General features: G+C 51.4%; 3 protein-coding genes across 10 annotated transcripts; 2 read left to right on the top strand and 1 right to left on the bottom strand.

Annotated features, from left to right (window-relative positions):
• The first annotated feature begins 756 nt into the window (after positions 1-756).
• On the top strand, positions 757-2,354 carry vamp4 (vesicle-associated membrane protein 4). Of its 2 annotated transcripts, XM_028810715.2 has the most exons (8): positions 757-903; positions 1,077-1,151; positions 1,341-1,387; positions 1,470-1,496; positions 1,578-1,678; positions 1,770-1,849; positions 1,924-1,975; positions 2,048-2,147. In XM_028810715.2, the coding sequence occupies exons 2-8, from the start codon at positions 1,086-1,088 to the stop codon at positions 2,071-2,073; spliced, it is 399 nt and encodes a 132-aa protein (XP_028666548.1). In that variant the 5' UTR covers positions 757-903; positions 1,077-1,085; the 3' UTR covers positions 2,074-2,147. The 2 variants fall into 2 exon arrangements, with proteins under 2 accessions (XP_028666548.1, XP_051789043.1); XM_051933083.1 differs by lacking the exons at positions 757-903; positions 1,770-1,849 and having other exon boundaries at positions 2,048-2,354.
• Positions 2,355-2,395: 41 nt separating this feature from the next.
• Positions 2,396-3,907, top strand: myoc (myocilin). Its single transcript, XM_051933085.1, is given in 3 exon segments — positions 2,396-2,772; positions 2,774-3,009; positions 3,099-3,907. Coding segments are annotated over 3 exon segments (1,407 nt in total). The 3' UTR covers positions 3,893-3,907.
• A 141-nt stretch (positions 3,908-4,048) lies between these two features.
• Positions 4,049-26,227, bottom strand: prrc2c (proline-rich coiled-coil 2C). Of its 7 annotated transcripts, none has more exons than XM_028810713.2 (33): positions 26,076-26,227; positions 17,304-17,474; positions 17,038-17,215; positions 16,824-16,948; positions 16,604-16,735; positions 16,250-16,530; positions 16,077-16,159; positions 15,743-15,873; positions 15,579-15,666; positions 15,360-15,504; positions 14,788-15,283; positions 14,559-14,695; positions 14,253-14,487; positions 13,996-14,170; positions 10,420-12,333; positions 10,139-10,320; positions 9,892-10,046; positions 9,544-9,820; positions 9,357-9,442; positions 9,095-9,280; positions 8,785-9,003; positions 8,435-8,695; positions 8,168-8,354; positions 7,911-8,087; positions 7,723-7,829; positions 7,500-7,624; positions 7,151-7,418; positions 6,861-7,061; positions 6,597-6,782; positions 6,408-6,511; positions 6,046-6,172; positions 5,744-5,968; positions 4,049-4,482 (listed from the first exon to the last, which is right to left on the bottom strand). In XM_028810713.2, exons 2-33 carry the CDS (start codon positions 17,416-17,418, stop codon positions 4,225-4,227), a joined length of 7,566 nt encoding a protein of 2,521 aa, XP_028666546.2. In that variant the 5' UTR covers positions 17,419-17,474; positions 26,076-26,227; the 3' UTR covers positions 4,049-4,224. The 7 variants fall into 7 exon arrangements, with proteins under 7 accessions (XP_028666546.2, XP_051789040.1, XP_051789035.1 ...); XM_051933080.1 differs by having other exon boundaries at positions 9,095-9,277; positions 14,253-14,481; XM_051933075.1 differs by having other exon boundaries at positions 7,723-8,087.
• Positions 26,228-26,980: the final 753 nt, after the last annotated feature.

Here is a 26,980-nt window from a genome sequence, read left to right as displayed (position 1 = left end):
GGAGTTCTAATAAAATGGACACTAAAGCCCAGAGCCACGGCAGCCCTCCATGGGCCCATCTGAGCCGCGAGGCCTTAATAAATGGAGGCTCCAAACGACAGCTGGGTGTTTCTGTTCAGTTACCTGCTTCAGAGGAAGACACCGAAGGTCCGACTCGTTCTGCAAGCCCCTCGTATTCCAGTGACCTCCTCCACATCTCGGGCCTGTCCCCTCAGGTACGTCGGGTCTCGTGGGCCCTGCTCCCCACCCCAAGCTGTCACAACGTGGCTCCAGCTCCCTGGCGTCCTCGCTCATTCACGACGTCTTAAACTCAAAGCTGCCCTTCATGGCCGCTGCCAGGGCTGTAGCCGTAAAAGAAGGCCATTCAGTTCCTCAATCCTGACTGCGCAAATTCTCTTCTATCAAGTTATTTATTTAGGATACCCGCTTCCAATATTAACGGAATGCCACCATTGTACGTATTTACGTTTACAGTTTCATCATTTGCAGTCCCGTCCGTGGACTGTATACGGCCAATTCGAGTCTACCCACCTGCCTGACCCGCCGACGTGCCAAGTCAGCTTCATCGATGCCTTTTTCATTGGCGCTGCCGCCCGTCCCTAAAGCACCGAGTGCGGGCCAACATGAAGCTGCGGACGGGGCTCAATTAGCGGCGCGTGAGGTCCGCAGGCAGGCGAAGAAAACACGCGGGCGGACGACAACAACAAACTGAAGCAGGCGCCACGAGGTCACGTGAGCAGGCGCCGAGCCGAGCCTCTTCCGGGTCACGGCGCGCCAGAGGCACGAAACCGGAAGAGACGGAGGCGAGCGGGCTGCTCTATTGGAGTTCTGACGCCCAGTCGGACCGGAGCCGAGCCGAGCCGAGCCGGGGCTGCTGCGGACAGCCAGTTAAGTGCGGGACATGTAAGCGGGAGAACGGCGACGACGCGGTCGTATGGGATGGGTGGGCTAGCGGCCGCATCGGCGGGGTCGGGGCGGCTTGCGGTGGGTCAGTCCGGGGGGCTTAGCCGAGTAGTGGGCACGACTGCCGTTCCTGCTTCTGACCACCCATTCACATGCGCCTTTGTGTCTTGCAGCTGGGAATCATGCCCCCCAAATTCAAGCGTCACCTGAACGCCGACGAGCTGGCGGGGTCCGTGAGGAGCGAGCGGGTGAGTAGCGCCGCAGTGCCGGCCTGCGTGGCCGCGGGCGCCCAGGTGCCTCAGCTGCCCGTCATTCTCGTGCTATGAATCAGCGGCGCGCGCTAATTGCAGGGTGCGCGCGTGTGGAATGTGGGCGGGGCCTGTCGGGGGCACTGGGGTGACGGCCACGGCTGACTGCCAATGTCTCGTGTGTTTCAGAGGAACCTTCTAGAGGAAGACTCGGGTGAAGAGGAGGACTTCTTCCTGTAAGTGACAGAGAGGTGGGGGTGGGAGGCAGGGACATGGCCGTCCCCGAGCCCCTCAGCACACCTGTTGTCTTTGTTTCAGGAGGGGCCCCAACGATAAGATCCGGCAGTAAGTTGACCATCCCATTACGGGTGTTCTTGCATCAATGGGCACAGCGGGCTTGTCTGAGCTGCCTCCCTCTCCTGGCAGGGTGCAGACGCAGGTGGACGAGGTGATCGATGTCATGCAGGAGAACATCACGAGGGTCATTGACCGAGGCGAGCGGCTGGAGGAGCTGCAGGATAAGTCAGGTAAGGAACGTCCATTAGGGGTCTACATCTGCTGAGGAACTGGGTACAGTGATCTGGGGGGTCTCTCTCTCTGTCATCATCTTTCTTTCAGATGGTCTGTGTGACCAGGCGGCCGCCTTCAGCAGCAGAGCCAGGAAGTTGCGGCGAAGCATGTGGTGGACCGACTGTCGGGTGAGTGGCTGCCTTTTAGGCCCCGGATGCCAGGTTTGTCTTGCGTTTGTGTGACCCCTGCCCATGTTTTGCAGATGAAGGTGGGAGCGGCGCTCGTAGGGATCATCCTTTTCCTCGTCATCGTTGGTGGGTATCATGGTAGGTGAGAGTGCCACCCCTGCTCTTCTGTCTGTGCTGACCTCGACCCTCTCTTTCTAGTTGCTCTTGTCCTGCACTACCAGTAGCAGCCGAGCCCCGGAGCGACACCTGGGACCACTCTGATTGTACCCTTGAATTGTTCAATAAAGTCACTGCACTCCGCCTGTGTTTACCCTGCTGTGGTCAATGGGCTGGCAGCAGCCTTCTGGGAATGCGTAAGCCAGTAGAAACGGGAGCTGCTGGCGCCGCGCTATTAATATCGGAAGCTGAGCTCTGGCATTTGTGGAATGATAACAGCGCTCACCTTTATAGCGCCTTGCAGCACATTTACTCTCCCCCTCCCCCTGCTGCGCAACCTGATCCCTGACTGATCCCTGCCAACTCCCCAGCGGAGGGCCTCCTGTCAGCATGCGTCACTTGTGGGCCGCTCCCGCCCCTCGTCGCCCTATAAACTGCTGCGCCATCGGCCCACGCACAACTTACACCAGGATGGATGTCCAGCTTCTGCTCCTCTGTGTGTCCTGCCTACTGGGGGCCTGTGTGGGCAACACGGCCACCCTGCACCAGGCCAACAAGAATGGCCAATGCCTTTACACCTTCACCGTGCCCGGTCCTGTCGAAGGCAGCTGTCCACAGGCGGCGGGGGAACCGGAGATCGAGGCCATCAAGAACCGCCTCAGCCTCGTGGAGGCGCTGCTCAGCCGTGTCCTCCAGGGGACCCCAACAGCCAGCCAGGTGAGCCTGGAGCGGGAGATGGCACGTCTGCAGGAGGAGAACAGGCACCTGAAGGCGAACCAGTGCCACCACAGAGCTGGCAGCACAGGTGAGTGGCGGGCAGGGTGCCGTGTCAGGGCAGGATGCTTCTTGGCTGCCTCCTCACTTTTTGACATCCCCTTTGTCTGGCGCAGACGACACCCGTTTCTGGGATCTTCGGGGCTCCAGTTTCATGGAACTCAAGTCTGAGGTGACAGAGGTGCCCGCCTCCCAGATGCAGACTCCACCCGCCAGTCCGCTAGATTCAGGTAAGCTTGTCGTGCCATTGGAGCACATGACTGCCCGTGCGTGACCCCCCTCCCTGGCGAGTGTCCAACTGTGCTCTCCTGTCCTCCAGGCTGTGGGGATCTCGTGTGGATTGGGGAGCCAGTCAGCCACAGAAAGGCAGACGGCATCGCTGGCAAGTATGGGGTGTGGATGAGAGACCCCCAGCCGATGCCCCCCTACACAGCCGAGACCGTGTGGCGAGCGGACACCGTGGGCAGCGACGTGCGTCAGTTCTTCTGTTACGAGAATGGAGAGCAGTTTGCAAGGGGATTTCCCAGCCGAGTGCTGGTCCTGCCCGAGGCGATGGAGAGCACGGGGGCCGTGGTGTACGGGGGCTCGCTCTACTACCAGCGGCGCAAGTCTCGCACCCTCATCCGCTACGACCTCAACAGCGAGAGCATCGCCGCCCGCCGAGAGCTACCCCACGCCGGCTTTCACGGCCAGTACCCCTACTCGTGGGGCGGCTACACCGACATCGACCTGGCCGTTGACGAGAGTGGCCTGTGGGCCATCTACAGCACCAGCAAGGCCAGGGGGGCCATCGTTCTGTCCCAGCTCGACCCGGCCAGCCTAGAGGTGCGGCGGACCCTGCAGACCAACATCCGCAAGCAGGCCGTGGCCAACGCCTTCCTGGTGTGCGGCACGCTCTACACGCTGGCCAGCTATGGCACTGCCAACTCCACCATCAACTACGGCTTCAGCACGGTGGAGGCGGTGGGACGGCCACTGCACATCCCCTTCCAGAACCGCTTCGGCTATACGAGTACGGTGGATTACAACCCCGCCGAGAGAAGACTGTTTGCCTGGGACAACTACCACATGGTGACCTATGAGGTGCGGCTGAGCCCCAGCCGGGGGCAGTGACGGGGGGGCAGGCGGGGGGCTGCTTGTCTGTATGCCAATAAAGAGCTTCCAGTCAAGTTCTACTTGGTATCTTCTTGGTATTAGCGTCACACTATGGCGAGTGACCCCGCAGTGCCGTGCTTGGAAGAAGCAGCTTCAGACAGGCAACTCGGCTCCTAAGTCATCACTTTTTCCACTTTATTTTTATATATATATAAAAAAAAGCACAAGATTTAAAAAGAAGAGAAACGAGAAAAAACCAAAAAAAAAAAAAAAGTATACGACTAACAGGAAGGAAGAAAAGCCAAAGAGGGAAGCCAGGAACGTCTCGAGGCCTCCTCCTCCTCCAGGGCTTACTTGGTCTCATCGGGCTTCAAGGCCTGGGGCTTGATGGGCCCCGTTCGCACCGGCTTGGGGGGTGCCGGAGGCCCCTTGTCCACTTCCAGGAGCTCCTGAGCCAAGGGTGGGGTCGCCATACTGTTTTCAGCGGGCTGCTTCCCGGCACTGTCGCTTCGGCACATCTTGCTCCCAGCGGGCTTGTGTTGTTGCTGCTGCTGCTGCTCCAAAAAAAACTTCTGGGTGGACTGCAACACTTCGGCCCTCTGCCTGGCCTGCAAGTGAAGAAGAAGACAACAGCAGTGAGGGCAGGCAGGGGGACACAGAACCGAATCCAACTGGGTGCAGCATCTGCTGCTCCTACATCTAATCGCGCTCGCCCACATCAGCCAGCATGCCCACCAAACACAACTAGGTGTCCACGCTGTGACTGGCCGATGTTTCACATGCAGTATGAGAGGGGTGGCGATGCCCACTTGTAATCGTACAAACTGACCAACGTCCTTGAGTTAGTCTCACAAACAGAGCCTAGGGGGCAGTGGAAGTAGTCGCTTGTCCACCATTTCTAAAACTTACACAACAGGTAAGCAAAACACAGGCAGCACCATGGAAGCCAACTCTTCTATGCCCACTATGGTGGGATGTTTGGTTTCTGTTAAGGGTAACCAATCAGGGAAGAGGATGTCGTAAAGAGCCGCATCCCGTCAGGGAAAAGTCACACAACATGGGCACCACCTTTAGCAGCTGAAAAAGCTGGCGTGGTGTGGTTGGAAGGTGAAAACACAGACAAATGTCGGCAGTGCGGACAGCGTCTTAGTCTGTCAGCAGCCACCAAAGCGCTAGCCGTCTAACGGGGCGCCATGTGAGCAGACTGGCCGTTACCCGCAGTGAGGGCACGGTGCACGTGTGCTCAGGTACTCAGCCGATGTAGGCACAGCACAAGCATGAAGACCCCTACATGGACAGGTCCTACCCCCTCTACCGTGCCGACCGTCAGCGAGGCCGCAATCCCAAAGCGTTACATCAATTCAGGTCTGCAGACCACAATCCAAAAACGGACCGTCACGCCACAAGGGGTCCCGAGAGTTCTGTTTTCATGGGGCATTTCGAGGTCCTACACAACTTTACACTTGTGCCACGGGGGCACTACTGACTAGGGACATAATGCACCCCCCCGCCCTTTGACTAGGCCCACTCATATAAACTACAAAAAGACTAAAGACACTCAAGTAGTGCCATTCCATGGGGTATAAGCCTGGGCACCACTTTCAGCTCCCTGGGTTTTTACAATGCTGGGTAAACCGTATGACTGGTGCCCACTACGGACATTTTGTTACTTTTATTCCTTCTACAATTGCGTGTAATTAAAAAAGGAACAGGACACCCCCTCCTCATAACCCCCCCATTATGAATTCAAACCTTGTCTGGTGACCTGTGCCAACAAGGCCTGGCAGGGAGCAAAGCACTGGAGACAGTGTGTGCCCCTCTACCACCGTGAAGCAGGCAACACAGGAACAGCAGGAGCAGCACACTGACCTTGAGATCCTGCTCTGCCTTGAGGGCTGCCTGCCCACCACGAGTGGGGGCCAGGGCCCCTGAAGTGCTTCGAGCGACATGCTGGGACCGGGCATGGTTCATGAGGCTGGCACCAAGAGATGGAGACATTGGGGGGCCCATGGGTGTTCTCTGTACCCCTGAAGGGAAGGAGCTGGTGTGTGGGGGTCTTGCCAGTGGAGGCATCAAGTTGGGCTGAGACAGCATCTGGCAAGAAAGCAGAGCTAGGTGAGCAACGTCAGGAGCAAAGATCCTGAGGGGCCAGGGCATGACGGGCACCTCACCTGTGCAGGAAACTGCCCTGAAAAGTGCTGTGGCAAGCACACACTAGGGGGCGCCGACTGGAACTGCTTCTGGTACACCACGCTGTTCATCTTGCTGCTTTGGCTGCTGGGACTGGTCGAGCTTGCCCTAGAAAGAAAAGAAAACAAAATACTGAAGACCTCTGATCCGCCACTCTGCCCACCCTGGCAGATTCTGGACTCGGACACAAATCAGATAAAATGTGGTTTTGTTAATCCGGTTCCTCAGGGGCTGCTGGTAAACACCCATCACTTTTGTCATGCTGGAGGTCTTCTACTCCATTCCAGTGTCAATAAAATAAAGAGGCTTTCAGCAGCGCCACACACAGACACGTGCCACTCACCTGAACGGACTGGAGGTGGGCGTGGTGCTCCGAGCACCAATGGGGGGCGTCCCAGGCTTCATGTCCATCCCGCTGCCAAACAGCTTGAGGTCCATTTCACACATCTGCGGGGATACAGAAGCAAGTTAAGAGCACCACGCCATTCACCGGACCACCAACACTGTCCAGACGCCCCCACCCCAAACTCACCTTATTGGGTGGCGGCATCATGCTGTGCTGCGTCTGGTTCACTAGGCCTCGGTACGGCTGGCTGACCTGTGCCGGCCGGGTGAGGCTCTGAGCAGGGGACTGAGGAAGTGCAATCAGAGGCTGTGGGGCTCCCGTCGAGCCAAAGTTGGGTAGGGAAAGCTGGGAAGTGGGTAGGGGCACAGTCACCTGGCAAGCAGAAAGTCACATGGGTAAACGTGGAGGAACGTGACCAGAGCAGAGAGTTCAGCCGGACAGGAGGCTTACCTGCTGCAGAGTGGCACTGGGGAATGGTCTGCTAGTGTAGTAGCTGCTCTGGCTGGCGTGCGAGTGGGTGGGCACGTTCACCTGCTGCAGAGCGGAGCTAGGAGATGCCGCCGCTGCCGCCGAGCTGTAGTAACTGCTTTGACCGGGTTGCTGCACCTGCCCGGTATATAAGCTCGAGGGCTGGCTCAATCCCTGACGTGCCTGATACACACAAGAATTGTAAGTAACTCCCTTGACCCGACCGACAACCCACGAGGACATTACGGGACCCTCCGAGGCCCCATTCTTACCTGCAAAAGGTGCGTGTCCACGAGCTGTGAGCCCCCAAGCCCAGAAGGCTGACTGAGAGGCGGTTCAAACAAGATGGGTATGTGAGGTGCACTGGAGGTCTGCTGGAATGCCAGGCCAGATGATGCCTTACTAAGGTCAGGTGGCTGCACAGGTGGGTAGTTATGAATGGCTGCACCAGACAGCATCATGGCAGACGGCTGGCCTGTCCCCGAGAGGACCACCGGAGAGGGCTGGGACAAACTGCTCTGCATGAAGGCCTGCTGGGACCTGGCATACAGTAAAACACTGGTCAGTGACGTCTGTGTCTCAAGTTGGCAGGGAGGCGGTAGCGGTGGCAAATGGGCTTACCTGTACGGTTGCAGCGAAGAGCTGAATAGTTCCTGTGCCTGGGACACAGGGGGCCCCAGTTGTGCCTGATGCTGCCCCTGCAGTGGCGCATAGATGGGTATGGGAATCTGCTGAACTGCGGTAGGCTGAAAAAGGGAAAAAAAAAAAAAAAAAAAAAAAAGTCATTAGCTCGAGATGAAGATGCTGCGGGCAGCGGGCCGGGTTACCCTCCATTCCTCACTACCTGTGACAAGCCTGGCTGGAAGCTCTGCTGCTGTGCCAGCCTTGGGTGTTGTGTGCTGAACAAGTGGCTAGTGTCCACATAGAAGGCAGGGATCTGCGCAGCAGAGCCTGGCATGATAGAGGAGGAAGACGAGCAGTGAGCGGTGGAATCCCATCTAGCAGCGGACCTCTGACTAGAGTGCCACCCACCTGGAGCCGACTGGGACACAAACACCTGTGGGGGGACACAGCCCAGCTGGGAGAAGTGGCCAGCTGAAGCCATGCTGCCACCCTGTAGCTGCTGAGGCTTCACTTTGCAGATATTGGGTGGGTCAGAAGTGCTGGTTGTCTTGGTGCTCAAGGACGATGTGGTATACGTGGCAGAGCCTGCAAGAAGAAGAGCTTATTAGAAGTCACAGAGGATGCGGGTACATCCCACCATCGAAGGTTACCTGCTGCACTCATACCCGATAGGGAGGTAGTAGGCGTTACTGATGCCACGGGGATCTGGGCCATCGACGTACTAGAAAAGGAGCTGTAAGTGGTGCTGCTGGCAGCCGCACCACTTGTGATGGGAGACGCCGACGTCGACACTGGCGAGCTCTTCTCCCCAATACTGGGTGAGTTCTCCCATGCCTTCCTTGCTGATTCCATCTGTAAATGAGCCAGAGTCACGTTAACGTGGTACCAGCCATGCCCATCAAGAGAGGTCTGGGCACTCACTACCTGCTTACCTTAAGGGTCAGGTCAACTGTGGCAGGAGACACTGGCGTCAGACCTGAGCTCTGCTGCAGGGTTTCTCGTCGTGGGATGGGAAGTGCATGAGGCAAAGGCACTTGGGGAGCGCAGGGTGGCGGATGAGCAGTGGCATGCTGCCCACTGGGGGGCTGACTCCCTCCCCCACCATATCTACTCACGCTGGGCACTACTCCATCATCCATTTTAGTGCCATCAGCCAGAGATGAGGAGGGGGACGTGTAATCTGTCACAGTTTCCTGAAAAACACAAAAGCACCACATGGAGCACACAGTAGTGGCACAGGAGGGCAGGGAGATGCCCTTTCCCAGGAGGCATCAAGGCATACCTTTGGGCTTGTAGTGAACTCAGTGGTGTTGACCGACATCATGCTGTCAATGGGCACAACCTTGCTGTCTTTGGAGGGAGAGTTTGGGTCCACGGTCTTCTCGGTGGCCTGTTGCTCCACTTGCTGGCTATCCTTCACCTTGCGGTTCCTCAGAGAACGCTCCTTGCCAATGGGGCCGGGTTTGTGCTCCTTGTTCTCAGGAGGTACCAAATCTGGAAGCTACAGAACACCAGAGAAGATGATTAGGGACCTTCTGGCATGACCACGTATGGCATTTACCTCGGCTCCACCGCCCCCTTCATTGGCATACCTTCTGAGGCTTGATGGGCCCAGCCCGTGCCGGCTTCTGCCTCTGCTCCTTGGGTTCAGGAAGCTTATTATCTGCCACTTTGTCCAGAAGTGCTGGGGTACCATCACTGTCTGTACTGCCTGCGGATGAAGGAGCCCCAAACTGGATTCCTTCCACACTTCCCTCTGGTCCTGACTTTAGGCTCTGCTAGTTAAAGACAAACCCAGTCACTCGTCTGCAACTGCAAAAGTGCTCCACGAGCCAAAGGACGACAAGCACTCACCTCGGGGACCAAGGCTCCTCCAAAGGACGTCAGGGGCTTGTCCCAAGCACTGACACTGGGTGGCTGAGGGGGACTAATTGGGCCTACTAAAAGGCAGGCAGACAGACAGACAGGCAGGTTAGGTCAATTGGCTCATGTGACAACACCCCCAAAACCCCCACCCCAAAAATGGCATAACACCACTTACATTTTTTACTCAAGTCACTGAGCACACTGGAGCCAGCCATCTTGGTCTCCCAGAGCTCTGTTCCCAGGGTGCTGTGTGGCTGACCAGCTGCAAGTCCCTTGCCCTGACTGGTAAATTCAGTACCATGGGCAGCTGCGTTGGCAGCAGCCTCTGCAGGTGGCGGAGCAGCAGCTGTGGACTGGGATGCTGCCTGCTGCTGCTGCTTCTTTGCAAATCGGGGAGGCAATTTGGCTCCGCCCCCTCGGCTCTTTTCACTTGAGCCTTTCTTGCTCCAGCTCTGAAAACAGGGTAGCCATTTTATCAAATGTCCACTGGAAAAGCCTGCCCACAGACGGGCACTGCCCCTACCTGCACACTCTGCTCTTCCTTTTTTCTTCTCTCTTCATCCTGGAGTCGTTTCTGTTGCTTGCGAGAAACCACCTCTGTGAAGCCGTCATCCACCAGGCTGGACTGAGGGTCATCCAGAGTGGTCACTTCAGGGTGATCATCAATGATTACCACACCTAGAGAGGCAGAGACATTGCCACCATAAACAAAAAGCACCACGGCACACAGTTGTTGGGAGAGCACGCATGCAGAAATTGGCAGCACTTACTGGCGTAATTGTTGAGGTCAAACTGAGATAAGGCGTCCACCTTCTCCTTGACTTTGCGGGTGGCAGCCTGCTTAGACTCGTCCCTGCGTTTCCCAGAGGTGTCCTTGCTCATCCTCGGGCCAGAACTAGCTGTGTGGATACCATCTGCTGCATCCCCTCCTTGAGTGTGGTCTTCCAGAAGGCTGAGAAGGAAAGAACAACACAAAAAAAAAGTAAGGGCCAAGTCCCCAACATCTAAGCAACGGGTCTTTCTGCCACTTGTGCCCCCTAATCACACTCACCTTCGCCGGCCCCCCTTGGCGCCCTCGGCTCTCCTGCGGTCTCCTTTTCCACCGGTGTAGCTGCGCCCTGGTTTTGGGCCACTGTTGCCTCTTCGGTTGGGTCGCTCTGTCCCAGGACGCTGGCTGGAGAAACTCCTCTTCGCTGCAGCAGCTTCACGTCTGCTGCCGACACCTCCTTCTGATGTACCACCTTTGGAACCAGTAGCTTGTGGCGTGGCGATACAAGCAGTGTCGGTGGTCAATTTCTTCTCCTCTCGCTCCCGCCGCTCATTGAAGTCACTACTCTCAGAGGCAGTTTCCCACTCTTCGTTGGCCTGGTCAGATGAGTTCTGGTTGGACAGGTCCGGCGATTTACTGCCAGCCGCCACATTTTCCAAGGCATTGCCCACATTCTGTTCCACAGCTGGGGAACTGCTTGCTCCCACATCACTGGCGGCCTCCCTTTCCTTCAGTCGGCGGAAGCGAGGTGGCTTGTCCTGTCTAGGGGGCCTTGCTGGCCGCTGTCTCCGAGGCCTGTCCCTCCGTACTTCAGGGAACTTTGGGGTGGGCCGCTCGGCCACAGGGTGGAAGGCTGGACCTTGCTCAGGTCGTCTCGGCTCAGCATCCTCCGGCCTGAAAGTGTCCATAGGTTTGACTAACCAGTGTCTCCGCAGGGGAGTGCTGCGAGGGGGCCCGCCTCGCTCACGAGCCCCACGCTTGTATGTTCCTCCTCTTCCTCGTCGAGAAGGCTCCCCTTTGGGCAGGAAGCCTGCTTTGGGCTGTATCTCATCTTCCTTGAGTGCAGGAGGGGGACGGAATGAGAGGGGCTGAGCCCTGAAAGACCTGGCAGGCCAGTCATCACGTTTGCCCACACGCAGCTTGCTACTCTCCCTATCAGACACGCCAGTATCGCTAGCCGTGTCACGCGCTTCACTTTCCGAGTCGGTGCCCGAGCCACGCTGCCGGCGTCTTTTGGGCAGCACTTCAAAGTCAGAGCTCTCGCTGCGTGTCTCGCCCTCCTCTCGGTGCCTGTTTGTCCCAGTAGGGGCAGGGGCAGGGGCCGGTGCCAAGTCTTGGTGGAGTCGACCATCACGGAAAGGATATTCACTTCGACTGCGTCCCCGTGGACCCACACCTGGGCCTCGGCCCCTACCCCCATAAGTACCTCTGTAGCTCCGCCCCCGTGAATAGTACTCACCCCTACCTCGGCCCCTGTAGCTGGCCTCAGGACCCCAGTCTCTGTCACGGTCTCGCCGGTAGCTTCTTGGGGGCGGAGCCATCTCCTTCTTACCGATTGACTTGGTCTCAGGGTGCAGCTTCTCATTGGCTGGAGGACTCTCTGCTCGTGTGTCTGGTTTGTCATCAGGGACTATGGGCACCGTCTTGATGGGTGGGGTGACGATCGTCTCCTCCCTTTTGGAGTCGGCAGCAGGCTTACTGCTCTCCGCTTTGACCAGTACCTCCTTCCTGCTCACTGTCCGTTCTGACCGCTCCTCCTTCTCCTTCCGCTGCTCTCGTTCTTCCTTCATATCACGTAGGATGGGCTTTTTAATGGGGCCTGACCTGCGGATGGGCCTCTCACTAGCTCCTTCCTTTCTACTAGAGCTTGGCCTAGGGCCCCAGCGGGTCTCCGACTTCACTTTAGGGGGCTTTTCAACTTTGGGCAGATTCTCAGTTGGTGGGGTAGTCCTGCTCAGAGGCTGCAGACTTTCCTTAGCTTTTTCTGTCAGTTCAGAGGGGTCAGGGGTCTGGACAGTGGTGCTGCACATCACCTCCACAGGCTGGCACTCTGGAGTGCCAAGCTGCTTGTCTGTTTGCTCATTCTCATTCTGCACATCTACACCTGGGTCCTTACTGATGGGGGCATCCAGGAAAACATCGATCTTGGTCGGAGGATCCACAAGGCCCCGCTCCAGTTCTGCAGCTTCCTCCAACCTGCAGCAAGAAAGAAGGAGCTGAAGTGTGTACAGTAGGGACGGGCAGATCGATGCTAAAGTCAAGTATAGATGCCTCTGATCCTGACCTTTTAATTTAAACATCCACGTTCACATTAAAGTATTGATACACATTTCAATAATATGCAAGTGCAGAGAAGTTTTTTAAAAAGCATTTGATGGCGAGATCATGATTAAATGTGTCATACTGTGTAAAATGGAAGCTATTTTTCCTTCTGCACTTTTCATCATCCTGCATTCACATTGGCAGTGCGCGATCCACCAGCCAAAGATCTGGGAGTGTGTATGTAAGGCAACAGCAGAAAGAAAGTGAAGCGTCGTTTGGAGTAATTTCACTCCACAGAACAATAATGAAGCAAAATGTGATACGCGTCAGAAGACCATACATTATTGCAGTAACACCAAAAACCTGATAACACACATGAAAGTCACTCAGTTGCCAAACACATGCGATCAGAAGAGAGCACAAACACTCAGGCTAAAAAGCCTGGCATGGTTGCCAAAGGGCTGTAGTCTGCACTTGAAGCCTTCCACAAAGGCTGGCAGTACCCAGGTAACGTTAGGATCATAAACGGATGTGGGGTTGTTGATTTCTTTTAGTGAGGAGTAGATTACATTTATAGCTTGATGAATAGACATACTCAGAACACATTTTCAAACTACTCGATATTAGCCTTACTTCACTTGGGCTGTTAAAAAAAGGCCCAAGAGTGTTAGACCCAAGTAATGGTATAGGCGCGTCATCTTCTCTCACCAGTAGGCGTGCCTAGTGCTAATGGCTTCACGTGGCAATGCCTTTTAGCAGCCCAAGTGTTGCATACTCCACAGTGACATGAGCAGTGATGTCGAGGGGCCTCCCATCAGCAGTGATGACAAAGTTAATCTGCCTTCAGACGGACAGTGAAACCACAAGTGACACTCACATGGTATTGGCATCATTATTGTACATTTTACACTTCTGACTGAACTTTTAATGTTTTGCATGTTTTACATCGAAAACTCATTTTTTGAACCAAAAAAAAGTAGCACTTTTGAAATGTTTTTCAAGACAAAAATGTAACCCTAATGCTTGTTGCTGATCCACAAATCGTTTGCAAGAACTGAACATGTTGAATAATTTCAATTCATGAACAAGCAAAGAAGTCTGATCTTCGGCACTGTATGTAACAGTCTACTAATGCAAGTCTTTAAAAATGTGACTCAGGTCCGGGCGGCACGGTGGCACAGTGGTAGTGCTGCTGCCTCGCAGTAAGGAGACCTCCCTGTGTGGAGTCTGCATGTTTTCCCCGTGTCTGCGTGGGTTTCCTCCCATAGTCCAAAGAAATGCAGGATCCTAAATTGTCCCTAGTGTGTGCTTGGTGTGGGACTTTTCCTGCCATGCGCCCTGTGTTAGCTGGGATTGGCTCCAGCAGACCCCCGTGACCCTGTAGTTAGGATATAGCGGGTTGGACGATGACTGACTGACTTTGAGGTCCACACATACTGAAAGTTTTTATAGAAGGTTAACCATTCTTACAAGATGACACACTGGCAATGCTGGCCTCAGTATCACCCAGTATCAGTTTGAATAGAAAATCAACAGTAGTATCACCCATCACTACTGCACAGCAGTAAACAGTGAGCCCTGCACATCACACATTACCTCGGTTCATCTGCCACCTTGGGGGGTGTACCCGCAGGTGTAGGCTCTGGCAGAGGGTACGGCTCTGCTGCCCAGACGGCTGCTGCAGGATCCCGCGCTGATCTGCCAACGTGCTCAAATGCCTCCGTGCTTTCCATCTGCTCCCTTCTTACTACTGGCTTTGGAGCCAAACGCCCTGCACAGACAGACAAAGGACACATGGGGTCAAGAACAGATTGGTCATGCCGCTCAACCACCCCACAATGGGCAATGCATACCTGGGTGCATATTGGACATTTCCATAGTGGCACGGCCAGACATCATGCAGGGTTCCATGTATGACTGCATCACCAACCAGCGTGGGTCAAACCCCATGGAGGCCAAGTGCTGATGGTGAGGGCCCATAGGCTGATACAAAGAGCGATGTTGTGCCGTCGTCACTGGGCCACCTGAGGGAGGAGGGCCAGCCATTGCCTGCTGTTGCTGCCACTGCTGTTTCATCTGCTCCTGTAACTAAAACGAAATCATGACAGAGCACTGCTGCATAAGGCCAACAGACCAGTCCCAACAGGCCCACCACCTACCTGTTGTCTCTGGAAGCGTGGTGGCAGGCTCTTCTGAAACTGCTTGGAGTACCCAGAGGGGCGTGAGTGGACATTGCACTCCCCTCCCTCACTCTCCACTGAAAGGACTGGAGCAATCATAGGGGGCTCCTCCTCTGCTAACAACAACAAACATAAGAGAATGTTCACTTATAGGTCCATCGACACTGACACTACCTGTCCTAATTCCTCCTGCTCCTGTCCCCCCTACCTGGCTCAGGACCTCCATCCTTGGAATCCTCCCCCTCACAGGTATATTCTGGTTCTGTCTGCTCCTCCACCTCAGACTTGTCCTCGGCTTCTTCTGCAGGTGTTGCAGGTGCTGGTGGTGCTGGCACTTCTTCCACTGGTGGCTGTGGCTCCTGGCTTGGTGAATCACTCTGTTCTGGAGAGGCAGGGATGGGCTCTACATTCTCCTCCTGAGGTGGCACTGGTGCATTTTCAGCCACGGGTGTGGCAAGTGGAGCAGGTCTGAACTTTTCATCCAGCCGCTTCAGCTTTTCTGCACATGCAGCCAGACGCTGGATCTCCATCCTACGCTCCTCCTCTTCCCTCCTCCGCCGCGCACGCTCTGCTGCTTCAGACATCTCCGTCTGCTTTTTGCGCTTCTGCCTCCATGCCTCCAAATCTTCATCAGTAGTAGCAGCCTGTGGTTTTGTCCGTCCTGGCGGTGGCACAGCAGACAGGTGGCGTACTGAAGGAGCTCCCTGTGAGCCAATAAGACACGTCAATGTGAGGACTTATAGTAGGACTGGTTGTGGGTGCCTGCAAACATCACCTCACCTGTATGTCAAGCTGTCCTCTAGCGTTTGGAGAAACTGGTGCTGGGGGTGTACCCTTGCTGCTAGGCCATTCCTCTTCCTCCAATCGCTCTTCGTGGCTCTCAGCATTACGGGATCGCATCTTCTCCATTTTACTCATCCACTCCCTGAGGTTCAAAGGAGAATTAGTCAGAGGCCCTGGACACGAGTGGAAGGCAGCCAAACAATTTGTCCCACTCACCAACTGTCGCCTTTTTCTTTGCTTGCCTGGTTTTCCTCATCATCACTGAAGTTGAGCTTCTCTGTGTAATCCACCTCCATCTGCGCCCCTGACATTGACAAGTTTAGAGGTCATTTGACATTCAGGTCACATGCTTTTTACTGCAACACTGGAAACACACTCACCAGCCCAGCCCTCATCTGCCTCAGTGTCCAGACTGTCCAGCTCCTTCAGGTCTGTGGCACTGACAATGGAGGGCCTGTCCACACCATCTTGAGGCCAGCCCTGAGGGACACGTACAGCAGTCCTGGGGCCCCTTGAGCAAAGGCAACATACACAGCTAAGTACCAAGGCAGGACACTCAATAACATACATGGTCACAGAAAACTTGGGGAGTCCGTCCCTCCTGGCAGGCGTAAAATACCCAGCATGTTCCCATAAACTGAGTAGCCTACGTGTAGCAGTTTCCACCAGGAAATGCCTACGAGGGAAGGCACACAACCCCAACTTAACACTCACTTGTTGGCCTCCTGTGGCTGGGCATACCGTAAAGTGGCACCTTGCACCGGGGTATACGGCATTCTGGGATAGGCAGGAAACATCTGCAACATATAAAGGAAGGCCATTGCTCAAGTGAGTCGCATCACCTGCAGGCTCCTCATATGTAGGCGCGCACACACACACACACTTACATATGATGGCATCATATTTCTAAATTGAGTCGGGAGAGGGGCCACTCCACCAGCCAGTTGTTGCCCATTAAGCTTTGGCTGCCCAACTGATGGCCTGTCACGAACGTCCCTTTTCTCCCACTGCTCGCTGGGAGCCTTGAGAACCTCTGGCTCTGGGGTTGGGGATGGAGTGCAGTTGCTTGGCCCTCCCTCCTCTGCTGCAGCTTCTCTGGCATCCATTTCGGAGGTCCCTGAAGTGACGTTGAGATTTCGCCCACCTCCTTCTCTCCAGCTGCCCACATCTACAGAGAAACAATGATCAGTCTAAAACAAAAAGCAATGGGTCATCCTTCCAGGCAACTTGACGACACGTACTCTGCGGTCTGAGACTAGGGCCTGGCCCATATGGCTCCTCCGCCTCTTTCTCTTCTCCAGGCTTTTCAGACTCCCCGGCTGCCTGCAGACTGGGGAAATCCTGATGGAAGTGGCTGTTCAGACCGGCGGCACCTACAACAGACCCAAGTGGCTCAGAGTCCGGCCCACAGCACTTCAGCAGAGCACGGAAAGGCAAAAGACAAAAGGATGACTGGCCTACCGTCTATCTGTGGGCCCGGTCTGCTACTGGCCCAGGAGCGACCTGTTCCACTGCTCACCTCCTGAGGGGGTGGGGGTCCCGGCTTTGGTGGTGGTGGTGGTGGTGGCGTCGTGGTCTCCTGGGGACTGCAAGGACAACACCGCCAGCAGTCAAGCCTGAGGGTGATGTTCCCAACTACTCAGGTCTGGCTTTATGATGATACAGAAAAACTTACCGTTCCTCCCCAGGCTGGTCCTGGCGCGATGCCCAGCCACTGCCATCTTTAGGAACTATGTTGACGTTGGGATCGTTGCCCTTGTTCTCTGCTTTCAGGCTGGGCAGGTTGGCAGGCGGGGGCATGCGCCTGCTCACTGCTACCTTCCCAAGGCTCTGTAGGCCATGTCGAGCTGCCACTGAGAGTCAAACAAACAGAAAAGCAAAGGACACAGTTATGCCCGCCATCACTTGCTGAGAGGTTCAGCCCCCAAGACGCATACCCACCTGCGCTTTTCTGCGTCTCCAGTGACTTGCCCTTGTAAGTGTTAAACAGGCTGAGGGTGGCATACTTGGTCTTTCCATCCTTTGCCTTGGTGCTCTGGCCTGACTTCTCGGACATCGCGCTGGACGGTCATTGAGTCTGGTACCTGAGGCCCTCACCCTGAGAACTAGCTGCTGTGGAGAAATAAAAAACAGACTCATTTTTGTAGCACCCTTGTGAGGGAATGCAGAGAAAAGGAAGAGGTGGATCAATTTCCCACTCGTGTCCAGTCACATCAATGGGCATTCAAAAGCAGCGCGCATCCTCATTCTCTGTGCTGAGCAACGGCAGCAGATTGTTTGATCAATGCAGCGCATGTGGCTGTCCACACGACAACAGGCCCAGAGAGGGGGAACCAGTAAACAAAGGCGTATCAGCTCCACCTGGTGGCCAAATACTGCTTGACACACAAAAAGAAAAGTGCGGCGGCCAGCTTGACTTCTGAAACAACCTGCAAAATTTGACTTCCTGTGGGACACAAGAGACAAGCAGCTGTTAGCTAATGGTGTGTTGGAGAAATGAGCGGGACTTTTTCTGGTAATGTTCAAAACGTAAACCTTAACAAAGATGCTTTATTCTTTTCTATACTGAAGCCGCCTGTTACATTAAAAAATAAAGCAAAACAGCCTGTTATGTTAACTGGCTACTGAAAATATATTTGCTCCAGTAATGCTTTGGCACTTGCTTGAGAATTTATTTAAGTAGAAAGTGTAATTTGCTCTTCTATACTGTGAGCAGTGCTGTCAAATGTACTGAAATATTAATCAGTATCGATTTTACCATTTTAAAATTACTTCAGTTTCTCATGGCACTGCTTCAGTTGTCTGCATTATGAATGCACTTCCAGGATGCCATGGCAAGAGCTGCAGCCCAGTAAAATGGCAGCTTCAGTGGCTCTGGAGCCTTCACTAGCTGCTTAACCAACTCAAGAGGGTATCCAGAGTGGAGTCTGGAATTATTTTGGCTTTGTGGCAAATGGGGACGGAAAGCCACAACTTTAAGATGCAGGCTGTATGAAGACTTGATGATTAGATCAGTCAAACACTTCAAGGACTGCCACCCAAGTCAGTACTGAGAACTTCATGAGGTACCTTATTTCTAAATTGCGGAAATACTAACAAGAATAAACTAACTGTTGTGTTATGAAGCAATGATAGTCTCCCCCCACCCACAGGTTAAAACCTTTTTTTTGTTGTTAAACGTTTAATGCATGAAGTGCAGGATCTGCCACCATTTGTTACCTGTGGGTCAGTTTTGTTCTGTGGTACTCATTCAGGGGCAACATCAGCCCAAGCTCCATGCCAATATGGTAAGAGGGGCATTAGAAATTCTTGGTGGGACATAGCATGTTAAAAACTAAAAGTCCAGCGTGTAACAGTATACCCGACAAGTCAAATAATACAACTGTGACACTAGCAACATAAACAGAGGGCTTCTGCTGGCGAGCACAGTCTGCACTTTTCATAATGCCCACTGAGGGAAAGTACGTCTTTGATGCTCATTCACCCCAACTTCAGGTATGACATGATAATAGCATCTGTGGATTTAGTGTATTGCTGTACAATGCGTTACAACATTAGTAAGACTGAGATGAGAACAGGCCATCTAGACCAACCCACTTAACTGGATGTCACTGTGAGCTCTGAAGGTCCCTAAAGTCCTCCTGTCCACCACACTACTTGGTCACTTATTCCAAGTGTCTGTGCTTCTCTGTGTGAAGTCCTTCTAATGTTTAAATGAAATTGACCCTTCACAAGTTTCCACTGTGTTCTTGAAGAACTCATTTGAAAGTTGCCTTCTCTACCCACTGTACGACTTCCCTTCATCGTTTTTAAACACTTCAGTCACGTCACCAGTCTTCACTAAACAGTGCATTCTCTGAACATCAGACAAAAAGAAAAAAATATAGAAAAAAAACCAAATAAGTTTAAAACAAGCAAAGCTGATGCGAAAACAATAAATGTATCATATGATATCGAATGCAAAATGAAACTCTGCAGTATCACGCCTAAACACACACGGTGTGCACCAGAGACTTGTAACACACATTGTGTCAGACACGTAAACTGGGTTACAACATACAGAATAATCCAAGAACTACTATAATCATCATCATCCTCCTCAAACGGTACTTCTGTTTTCCTTTGTCATGCCATCCTTTTAGAACACAAGTGTTTTGATGAATTCATAACATATTTATTGGGGGGTGGGGGGGGGAGGCGAGGGGAGAAATTGGAATATTATAGAAATACAAATATTCACTTGTGGGGTTAGATACCAAATTGAAGAGGGGAGGTCACATAAGGTTTCTCCCTACCCATTCTAGTGTTGGGGCTCCAAGGGGGAGGTTTCACCGCCGTCCATTTAGTACACAAGTACCCCTCAAACTGTAGAGGACATGGACATGGCAAAGTAAAATGAAATGATCTCCACGGCCACACGCCTGTGACTTCAGACTTTGAATATGTTGCTGCAGGTTTAGTGTAAGCATCTCTCAAACAGACTGGCGTTAAAAAGCCGCACCGGCCAACAGAATGGGCAGGGGGGTACAGCCCAGCTAAATGACCCCCTGGAGCTCCTTCACTCCCTTGATGTTTAAACTGGCACTGCAAAGCATCCTGCTGTTGCACATTACTTTTTAATTTTTCATTACATGCAATTTAAAAATTATTTCATCACATTTACTGTAGAACTTAAAGCGCTGTAACATTCCAGCGTTCAGCTGCATAAACAGTCCTCCAAGTGCTCATATATTGCAGCTACACTTCAGAGCGTGTGTTTAGCTCATCATGGCTCATTTGCAGCACAACAAAAGGACATTGTGGCCTCATCAAAGAGTGCGCTGACATGAAACTGTGGAAGACGTCAGTTTAGTTACACAAAAATGCAACGTGTGCTGCTTTCATTTATTCAAAGCCTTTCAGTGTGTTAGTAGTCTACTGTTCTAAACAACTGTTTACAGGAGACCACATTAATGAGCGTTCTTTTTACTTGAATGTTTACACATCATTTTAAAATATGACTACTGTTTACAAAAGATTGCAATAATTAACATTTAATGATATCTGGAATATAAAATGGTATTAAACTTCAGTGCTTTTCTTTGTATCAATGTTTGAAATTTCAGTATTGCAAGAAACCCCAACAGCAAGTCAAAAATATGAATGGTCGAGCAATACAGGTGCTGGTCATAAAATTAGAATATCATGAATACCATTCAAAAAGTGAAACTTGTATATTAGATTCATTCATTATACACAGACTGATGTATTTCAAATGTTTATTTCTTTTAATTTTGATGATTATAACTGACAACTAATGAAAGTCCCAAATTCAGTATCTCAGAAAATTAGAATATCAATTAAGACCAATGCAAAAAAAGGATTTTTAGAAATGTTGGCCAACTGAAAGGTATGAACATGAAAAGTATGATCGTGTACAGCACTCAATATTTAGTTGGGGCTCCTTTGGCCTGGATTACTGCAGCAATGCGGCGTGGCATGGAGTCGATCAGTCTGTGGCACTGCTCAGGTGTTAGGAGAGCCCATGTTGCTCTGATAGTGGCCTTCAGCTCTTCTGAATTGTTGAGTCTGGCGTATTGCATCTTCCTCTTCACAATACCCCATAGATTTTCTATGGGGTTAAGGTCAGGCGAGTTTGCTGGCCAATCAAGAACACTGTGTGCACGTGCCAGGTCCTGTTGGAAAATGAAATCTGCATCTCCATAAAAGTTTGTCGGCAGCAGGAAGCATGAAGTGCTCTAAAACTTCCTGGTAGACGGCTGCGTTGACCTTGGACCTCAGAAAACACAATGGACCAACACCAGCAGATGACATGGCACCCCAAACCATTACTGATTATGGAAACTTTACACTGGACCTCACGCAACGTGGATTCTGTGCCTCTCCTCTCTTCCTCCAGATTCTGGGACCTTGATTTCCAAAGGAAATGCAAAATTTACTTTCATCAGCGAACATAACTTTGGACCACTCAGCAGCAGTCCAGTCCTTTTTGTCTTTAGCCCAGGTGAGACGCTTCTGACGCTGTCTCTTGTTCAAGAGTGGCTTGACACAAGGAATGCGACAGCTGAAGCCCATGTCTTGCATACGTCTGTGTGTGGTGGTTCTTGAAGCACTGACTCCAGCTGCAGCCCACTCTTTGTGAATCTCCCCCACATTTTTGAATGGGTTTTGTTTCCCAATCCTCTCCAGGGTGCGGTTATCCCTATTGCTTGTACACTTTTTTCGACCACATCTTGTCCTTCCCTTCGCCTCTCTATTAATGTGCTTGGACACAGAGCTCTGTGACCAACCAGCCAGCCTCTTTAGCAATGACCTTTTGTGTCTTGCCCTCCTTGTGCAAGGTGTCAATGGTCGTCTTTTGGACAACTGTCAAGTCAGCAGTCTTCCCCATGATTGTGTAGCCTACAGAAGTAGACTGAGAGACCATTTAAAGGCTTTTGAGTTAATTAGCTGATTAGAGTGTGGCACCAGGTGTCTTCAATATTGAACCTTTTCACAATATTCGAATTTTCCGAGATACTGAATTTGGGACTTTCATTAGTTGTCAGTTATAATCATCAACATTAAAAGAAATAAACATTTGAAATACATCAGTCTGTGTGTAATGAATGAATCTAATATACAAGTTTCACTTTTTGAATGGAATTACTGAAATAAATCAACCTTGTCATGATATTCTAATTTTATGACCAGCACCTGTATGTTAAAGTTTATGATGTCAGAAGCTACAGCAGCCGATTTTGGAAACAGGATTTTAGTTTGATGAAGTTTGGATGATGGCACAAGGGCAACTCATTTACAGAAGCACACCTCACTGTGCCTCCCGATTCTAATGGCAGAAACAGGTCAGCTCTGAACGCACTTTTAGGAAAAAGGAAATTAAACTGGGGGGAAAAAAAAAGGCCAAGTGGTTTGACAGACAGGATGACCACCACGTACTCGGATTAACTTTGTAGGTTCAGAGACGCAAGCAGGGGATTGTCAAGACAACAATCCTCAGACTTACTGCTGACACGTCAAGCAACACAATAAATTTGCTGCCCGGAGAAGAGTCAACATCCAACAGTGCCAGGCTGCATGGTGTTCACACATGATTTTGCTTTTCTTTATGACACAATCTATTTAGGCAATGCATAATAAAAGTGTAATGGGTTCTCCTGCCTGTTCTGGTACCCTGTCTAGCTGCCTGGCGTTAGACGTAAAAGGAAGGGCCTTTTGCAGATATCAGGAGCGCCACACACCCCTCTCCAGGGACCTCATGACAACCCATGCTCTCCCAATCCATCTACTGACTTCATAGGATGAGTCACCAGAGACATGAATGTCACCGCCGAGGTCAACACTCTCCCCACAGACAGACACACTGCCGATGGCCATGGCCAAGAGGTCATTAAAGGCCTAGCTCTTGGTTTTTATCAGGACACTCACAAGCCCACACACTGAGTCTCTCGAGACCCCCAATCACAGCCTCCATTGACTACAGTGTGGCAAAAGAATGAGATTTGAGGCGCTCTGTTAAGGTTTATGTAACAAAGAGTATAAAGTGAAATACGGTCACCCTAGGACCCTACCATGACAGTCACAGTGCTACTGGTATGACAAACAATCTGACAGGGCACGTCAAGGCAAGCAGAATAAGCTCCCCTTCAACACTGCAGTCACCGCTTACCCATACTATACCACATTTGACAAGAAAGTTAAATCAGCAGGATTGTGCTGAACTGCCCCACATGCCCTTCAAGCGCCTGACAATAGCTGGCTTTACTTTAAACCTGCTGCACAATCACAGAGGCACAGCGGTGTTCCATTACTCATTTATTAAACTTGAGTGGGCCAGTGGTGATGCTAGGAGGGAGGATTCAAACCAAAGGCAAAACTGCACTTGGAACATAAACTATGACAATGTCACAAACACAATTGAAAATGGGGGACAGTTTAAGAGAGTGAACTGTTGATGCAGTGGAAGTGTGCCCACAAACTAACAACGCTTACTGCAAATAAGGCTGCAGAGAAAGAGAGCATGACAGTCAAAATCTACAAAAAATAGCAACATAACACCAGATAAAGCCTGCAAATTAATCTGCTGTAGCATAAAAGAAATTATAAAACATTTGATTTATAGAGCACTTTTCCCATGTTCAAGAACTTCAGAGAAATTCAGGATGAACAACAGAACAGAACATTGGATACAAATAATACCACATAAAACTCAAAGATAGGAAATGCAAAGCTTTCAATTAGAATATCAAACTACAAACCAGTATATAATACAAACAATCACATATTTAAAAGGATTTTTCATTTGCCCTTTTTACTACAAGCGAAGAGGTTACGGCCAACCCTCCTCTTGTGGCCTTTTGCTGGAAATGTTTTGCCAGCTCCCCATTTTTGGTACTGTTGTAGCTGAAAGCAGCAGGTAGTATCTGGGGTCTAGCTGGGCAGATCAGTGAAGATTCCAGCCTGCTTGAGCAGCAGCCTTTGGGGGTCTCACGCCAAGACCTCCATATCATGACACTCAGGTAATCGCATGTGCAACCAATCTGAGAAAATTGAGATAAAGTATGTAAAATACCCCTACTTGCTCATGTATGCAAATTGGCCTTAATTTGAACAAACTACCTACCAGAGAATTCATATTTGGCTAGTTTCTTTTAAGTTGTGTTTGTTTTATTTTTTTGTATAATTAGGAATTTGAAAAGTGATTGGATTCAGAAATAAGGCATCTCTCTGGGTTTAACCCAAAGAGGACCTTGTGGAGTTTGTCTGCTCCAGCTGCTGCCCTATGCTACCAGCCTTTCAGCGCCATCACTTGAACAGGAGTAAACCACAGCACTCATTATCTGAAGCAAAGGCTTTAGCAACTTTGGGGAAACATAAAAAGACCGCTTTCAGTTTCTTTCATACTACTGGTTACGCCGCAACAAATCCTTTGGTTGCACACATATTACAGAAATAGCAGAACAGAACAAACATTGCTGCAGTCATATTTTCTGAAACATTACGATATTTTATAAGTTAGCACAGATTACAAAGTGACATAAGAGTAGAGGCAGGGAGTGTGGCATTGTGGTTAAGGCTTTGAACTTCAAGACAGAGAGCTCTGGGTTCAAATCTGACTACTGCCACTGTATGACGCTGAGCAAGTCACTTCACCTGCTTGTGCTCCACTTGGAAAAACTAATGAAATGGAGCCAATTGGATCATAAATGTTGAAATGCACTTTGGATAAAGGTATCACACAAATAAGGAAATAATAGAAACATGATTTTATTAACACATTTTGGCAATCATAGTTTGTGTGTCTCAGTCTGCATTTAAGCTTTGCCAGCGAGTTAGACCTCTTATCCTGTGCCAAGTGTGGTTGAAAAGAAAAAAAAACTGTTTGCTGCTTTAGAGAAAGTGTGCACATCTATTTGCGTCAAAATATGAGTCAAAAAAGGGAACATTACTCTGCAAATAATTTAAAAATGAAGGGCCAGTAACCAGTAATTTGGATCACTAAGTTTTCTTATTATTTCTCAGTAAGGGAATAAATTTCACCCTTTTAACCGATGGAAAGATAAGATACAAAGAAAGTTGCAGTGCCTCCGATACAGCAATAGCAAAGCAGAATCGGCATCAGTTTGTTTTGTGGATCTAAAATAAACAAAAAAATGATAAAGAATCAGGGCACTGGCGACGAGTGAAACGGTGTGATTGATAAAGCTCCATGGACAGGCCTAACGGGAAAGACTTAGAGGGAGAGTGGCGACCACGACGTGGCTTTGGGGCCCAAGACGCCCGCATCCCAAAGTGCACCTCACAGATTTGGAGGCAGCAACTAATGGAATTTTGCAAGCTCACGGAAATCAAAATCCTCCTACGAGAGCTCACGTGCTGCGAATGCACACAGCTGGAGCCACTGCAACCCACGCCCCACGAAGCCCTGGCACTTTTCATTTGTCAGACGGCTAAGAAGGGCATTGTTGGTCGCGCGGACTATGGCTGCACAGCAAGTCCAGATGCTGATGACCTTTCCGTCGCGTCTTTTGAATCGGAGGACGGGTACGCGGCGAGTGGGTGTGTTGGATGAGGAAGGACCTCAGTGGACTAACGGGCTCCAGAAGAGCTGCCTGACATTAGCACATGCGCCACGAGACAACAACAGAAAATAAGAAAAAAACAATGTGAATGAAGCGCCATTCCGCGAGGAGGAAGAAAAATCGCTAAGGACTGCGCGGCGGCTGCACACGACTTGCGCTACCCGACCACCCCCTCCTCCTCCACGGTCTCCGAACACTGATCAGCCCCGGCGTGAGTGGGCACATCTCTGCACTGACCGCTGCGGGGCCGACTTTCCGCTCGAGTGCTCTGCGGCACCGGGCCGGGACATTGCGGGCATTCCGCTGACCGCTTCCCAAAACCGAGGCGGACTTTCCCACCGCACCACACGGTTCAGACACGCGGTACCGGCCCCGTGTCTTCATGCACGCCGTGTAGGGTCATCTGACACTCCCTCAGCCACCCGCGCGCAACTCCTAGTTATGGATAGCGCATATCTAATACATCCCACCCCGACGCTCCATGGGGTTCCGAAGCCGCAGCTCTTGGTGAAGGATGTGCCGCAAGCACGGCGGAGGACAAAGGGCCTTCCAAAACAGCAACGACCGTAGGCCCTCCGTGACTTCGGGTGAAACCCCTGTACTCTCGTTCCCTCCGCCGAGCCTTCTTTACCTCTCTCCGCCAGTCCTCTTCTCGTCTCTTCGGCCTGCCTCGTCTCGGTTCCGTTTGGCTTCCAAGCTCGGCTCCGCCACGGCCTATCGCACCGTCTAAGCCGGAACGCCGCCAAGGCGCTGCGTATGACGTCAGACGCCGACGAGCCGAGGGTGAAGCCGTCTTTGAAGGCGGGGCTTGATAGGCGCCTGCGACGTCATCACTTGGCGTCCGCCGGCGAGCTCCCGTGACGCGCTGGATCTGCGTGGCCGCCTGTAGATGACAGCTGCCTGTAGATGATGCTGTCTACGACGGAGAGACACACACTCAAGGTGCGTTTTTCCGGTGTACTTCCTCTCTGTTGCAACCAGGGCTTCAACGACAATCGATAGGCTGAATTTGGTTTATATTAGTCAAAAAGTGACCCATAATTTGAAGAAAGCAGCCCATCAGCATCAAGTGACTCCGTGAAAACCCTAACTACAAAGAGGACTATTTCATTTATGTTAGGTAGAATGCCCAGAGGGGACTGGGTGGTCTCGTGGCCTGGAACCCCTACAGATTTTATTTTTTTCTCCAGCTTTCTGGAGTTTTTTTTTTTGTTTTTTCTGTCCACCCTGGCCATCGGACCTTACTCCTTTTCTATGTTAACTAATATTGTTTTACTTTACTTTCTTATTTTGTCTTTTATTTTTCTTTTCTTCATTATGTAAAGCACTTTGAACTACTTTTTGTATGAAAATGTGCTATAGAAATAAATGTTGTTGTTGGTGAAGGATTATCAAGACTGTGGTCTGTAAGCCTCTGACTGCACTAATGCCAGATAGCAAGCAATAAGTGAATTAATGTTTGAGTCAACGTTAAAGTGTCAGCATTAACTCCATTGAATCATTGTTGAAGCCTAACGTTGATCCACCATCAGTTTG

Source organism: Erpetoichthys calabaricus, chromosome 10 (genome assembly GCF_900747795.2).
Source record: "Erpetoichthys calabaricus chromosome 10, fErpCal1.3, whole genome shotgun sequence".
NCBI lineage: Eukaryota > Metazoa > Chordata > Cladistia > Polypteriformes > Polypteridae > Erpetoichthys > Erpetoichthys calabaricus.
The sequence above is the reverse complement of the archived record's forward strand: the minus strand, read 5'-3'. Positions and strand labels throughout refer to the sequence as shown.